The 4740-nt window shown below is 44.8% G+C and overlaps 1 protein-coding gene across 1 annotated transcript; it reads left to right on the forward strand.

Annotated features, from left to right (window-relative positions):
* Positions 1 to 372: 372 nt before the first annotated feature.
* GPR12 (G protein-coupled receptor 12) lies at positions 373 to 2799 on the forward strand. The gene has a single exon (XM_027116791.1). It carries the CDS (start codon positions 442 to 444, stop codon positions 1444 to 1446), a length of 1005 nt encoding a protein of 334 aa, XP_026972592.1. The 5' UTR covers positions 373 to 441; the 3' UTR covers positions 1447 to 2799.
* The last annotated feature ends 1941 nt before the right edge of the window (positions 2800 to 4740 follow it).

Consider the following 4740-nt stretch of genomic DNA (forward strand, 5'->3'; position numbering starts at 1 on the left):
GGGGGGGGGGGAGTTTTGAACATTCCACCGAGGAGGGCGGCCCCGGCTCGCGACCTGTCGCCGTGGCGCGGTCCCCCAGCGGCAGCCCCGGTGCCAGGCTCCTTTTGCAGCACGCGAGACGGATTTTCACGTGTGTCCCCAGCACTTTAGCAAACCGGCCGCCGCGGTCCCGCGTGTGCCCGCCCCGCTCACGCTCGTGTGTGCAAATCCCATCCTGTGTTCCCCCAGCGCCAAAGGGCATTTTTTTGGTTGTGGTGGGTTTTTGGCTTTTGTTTTATTCCCTCTCAGTCTGTAATTCAGGAAGCTCGTGGCACTTGGGGGTAGTATCTGAGTAGGGGCTGGCTTTTTGTTCGTGTGGGTTTTGCGTGATGTTGGACTGTCACCCTGCTGTATCTCAACATTAAACAGCCTGTCTTTTCGTTGAAGAGGACGGGGGTTAAAATGAATGAAGACCTGAAGGTCAATGTAAGCGGGCTGCCTCGGGATTATTTAGATGCCGGAGCTGCGGGGAACGTCTCGGCTGCTGTCTCTTCCCAGGTTCCTGGCGTGGAGCCAGAGCCAGAGCTGGTTGTCAACCCGTGGGACATTGTCTTGTGTACCTCGGGAACCCTCATCTCCTGTGAAAATGCCATCGTGGTCCTTATCATCTTCCATAACCCCAGCCTGCGGGCGCCCATGTTCCTGCTCATAGGCAGCCTGGCGCTTGCAGACCTGCTGGCCGGCATTGGACTCATCGTCAATTTCGTTTTTGCCTACCTGCTGCAGTCAGAAGCCACCAAGCTGGTCACCATTGGACTGATTGTCGCCTCTTTCTCAGCTTCTGTCTGCAGCTTGCTGGCTATCACCGTTGACCGCTACCTCTCCCTGTATTACGCTCTGACCTACCACTCGGAGAGGACAGTCACGTTTACCTATGTCATGCTTGTCATGCTCTGGGGGACGTCTATCTGCCTGGGACTGCTGCCCATCCTGGGCTGGAACTGCCTCCAAGACGAGTCCACCTGCAGCGTGGTCAGACCCCTCACCAAGAACAACGCCGCCATCCTCTCCATCTCCTTCCTCTTTATGTTTGCGCTCATGCTTCAGCTCTACATCCAGATCTGTAAGATCGTGATGAGGCACGCCCACCAGATAGCCCTGCAGCACCACTTCCTGGCCACCTCGCACTACGTGACCACCCGGAAGGGGGTCTCGACCCTGGCCATCATCCTGGGGACCTTTGCTGCTTGCTGGATGCCTTTCACCCTCTATTCCTTGATAGCTGATTACACCTACCCCTCCATCTACACCTATGCCACCCTCCTGCCCGCCACCTACAACTCCATCATCAATCCTGTCATATATGCTTTCAGAAACCAAGAGATCCAGAAAGCGCTCTGCCTCATCTGCTGCGGCTGCATCCCGTCCAGCCTCTCGCAGAGAGCGCCGTCACCCAGCGACGTGTAGCGGCCCTCCACTTAGGAGCCTGCATTACCAAGCACTCCCACTGCCTGGCCAAGCGGTTGAGATGCTCTCCTTAAGTTCTTTCTGTTGGATTCTCTCTGAAGCCACAGGAGCACTTTGAAGCATTTATTTAGATAAGTTAAGTGATTGAAGTGAAAATAATGTTACCAGTGTTTTCACCCTTTGAAAACAATTGAGTTCTTTGCTCAATACAATTCCGTTTTGTTTGGGGTGTTTTTTTTTTTTTAAGTATTTTATTTGGAGGTAGTGTTTTTGTTTCATATTGTTTGGAAGATTGGTAGTGCGGGGTGGGGGGGAAAGGAAGGGGTATGACGTGGCCATGAAATTATAAAAAGTAAATTGGTCCCAGAGTTTCTACCTGGACTTTAAAATAAAACTGAGTTATTGAGGAGAATGGAGACATTACTTTTTCCAGACCTTTTTTTTTTTTTTTAACATCAAGGTAGATTTTCAGTGCTGCATGTATCTAACAATACAATCACTCTGAAAGCCAGTGGAAATAGTTTACATGATTTACGTTTGGAAGGGACATGATTTTATTAACATGAACTCAGTAATAAGTTACCAACGCTGAAAGCACGAACCCATTCTTTTTCATTCTTTCTTTACTTTCAGCAATTACTGTTCACAAAAATTATTTTGGTACTCCTAGGATGGTTGTAATTCTTTCTGCATGGCTGCCTGTGTCAGCTAGACCACTAGTTTCAAATGTTGCCATATAAATCCAGAATCAAGTGAGTCACTGTTCAATATGGTTTTTCCATGTGTCCTTCTAAAATGAAATATGTTGCGATTTACATATGAAGTAGGATTGATTAGGTACACCACAGTAGTTTTTAAAGCTACAGTCTGTGTTCAGGAAACAAAAGAAAAAAATTAATAACATTATTCAAAGTGGATTAAATTGATTTTAGTATATTCCAAAAAATAATTAATGTAAAGCTATATCACAAAATATGAAAAGCATCACTTTTCCCATTTCTCTATATCTAAGAATGTATTAATAGTTATTCTTGGTTGAGATAAATAGTATTACATACTGTAGACCAAGTATTTCTGGTTCATACTGTCTGTGGTGTCAATGCATTTGAAACAAGTGGTCTCCCACTTTACTGATAAAGTTGTGAGTAAATAATATACATATCTGATTGTGATGTATATCAGCTACATTATGTAAGTTTACAAGCAGAATGACCACATGGCTGTTCATGAAAAGTTAAATTTGAGCCCCTTTTCTTTCTTTTCACCAGAAAGCAACTTAAATTCAATAAAAACTGTATTGCCTGTTTTCAGAGAGCAAGGAAATGATACAGAAGAATTAATTTTAAACATACCGTATAATGATTGTGTTTGATCGTCATTTCTGTTAGCACAGACAGATGTTTTGGACACAGATACCTTCCCTCCACTTGCAGTGTACTTATAGCTGTGTCTGTACAGCCAGTGGGAGAATTTCTGGACAGCCCATCAACTTAACCCATTCAGATGTTGGAAGACCAGTATTTCAGGGTCCTTGGGGAATCATCTGTAATCACTTAACCTCATTGGTCCCTCCCAAACGTTGTGCCCACGGTGGTCTGAGGTCCATTCTGGCAGCCTGCGTGCTGAAGCCCTCTCTCCAGAGCACCTCCCAGTGCAGCGCGAGTGTGAATCGATCCTACACTTGAATCTGTGCCTCCTCTCTTATATCACTTACGGTAGAGAAGGGTTGAAACATTTCAGAAGTGGGAAAGGATTTTCAGTCCACAGAACTGGATGACCCATCTCAACCTTTAAAAAATTCTTCAGGGCTTCCCTGGTGGCGCAGTGGTTTAGAGTCCGCCTGCCGATGCAGGGCACATGGGTTCGTGCCCCGGTGCGGGAGGATCCCACATGCCGCGGAGCGGCTGGGCCCGTGGTCCATGGCCGCTGAGCCTGCGCGTCCGGAGCCTGTGCTCCACGGCGGGAGGGACCACAGCGGTGAGAGGCCCGCGTACTGCAAAAAAAAAAACAAAAAACCCCCAAATTCTTCAACATGTGATGGAGTTGGTAGGTTGAATGTGATGAGTCTTGTTTGTTTTTAATCACTTGAAAGTTAATAGCATCTCCACGGGAGAAATGACTAAGGTCAGTTGGTTTTGACGAGAGCTGGGAAATATCCATAATGAGGTTTGAAAGCAATAAATGTGTTTTTGTAGAAATGGTGGTTGCCATTTGCATATCTCTAATAGTAATTATAATGATCATAATAAGTACGGTTTTTCACCACGTGTTGTGTGCCGGGCCCCATGCTGGGCGCTTTACCTGCTCTCTTGCTGTATTCACAAAAACACACATTTATAGTTAAGAAAACTGAGGCTCAGAGAGGCTAAGAAATTTGTCCAAGGCCACAGAGCTTCAAGGGTAAAGGAAGGATATGAATCCAGGGTTTCCGGAGTCTATGCCTGTCTCCTTCCCTGCACGGGACTAACTTTGATGCCTACCTGGATATGAGGGAAATGATATGTAATATGTTAATGTCACTAAGGTTTTAGTCCTACAATTAAGACATAAGGCTTCCTGTTTAAAATTACGTGGGGGACTTCCCTGGCGGTCCAGTGGTTAAGACTACGTGCTTCCAATGCAGGGGCACAGGTTCAATCCCTGATCAGGGAACTAAGATCCAACATGCCACGTGGTGCAGACAGAAAGTAAAAAAATAAAATAAAATAAAGTAAAATAAAATAAAAGGACATTCTATTAGACAACAGTAAGTGTTTTAAAAAAATAAAATAAGATTACATGGTTTGTGACTATCAACGTGATCCTACCTACAGGAACGAGGCCTGCTTTTATTATATTCAGTTCTCTTCTTCCCTAAGCATTTCCCCCATTTGGCGCCAAGGCCATCCCCCAGAGGCACATGGCAATATTTTAAGGCAAAGAGGTGAGGGCACCCTTATTGTGCAGAGATTTTCCCTTCCTTTACTATTTTAAACTTCCTGTTATATACTTACATCAGTATAAACTTCCTGTTATATACTTACATCAGTATAAACTTCCTGTTATATACTTACATCAGTATATAATGGTCTTATAAATATTAGCTAAATAGCTGCTTTTGCCTCCTGTTTTTAAAACATCTGATTTCAGCTGAGATTTTTTTCATTCAACTGTAACATGTTCTTACTGTTTACTTTCAGTTGTGAAGATTTCTGGATGTTTATGTGACTTCCTCAAAGCTTCTTTGTTTCTGTGGGGTTAATGATTAAGAAATGTGCACGTCTTGATATATGTGTGTACGTATGTGTATGTGTG

The sequence above is a fragment of the Aethalodelphis obliquidens genome, unplaced genomic scaffold (genome assembly GCF_003676395.1).
Source record: "Aethalodelphis obliquidens isolate GAN/ISIS:26980383/991018 unplaced genomic scaffold, ASM367639v1 scaffold16, whole genome shotgun sequence".
Lineage (NCBI taxonomy): Eukaryota > Metazoa > Chordata > Mammalia > Artiodactyla > Delphinidae > Aethalodelphis > Aethalodelphis obliquidens.

What these genes read in the sequence shown, in the direction of transcription:
- GPR12 (XM_027116791.1), top strand. Translation starts at nt 442, where the DNA reads ATGAATGAAGACCTGAAGGTCAATGTAAGCGGGCTGCCTCGGGATTAT.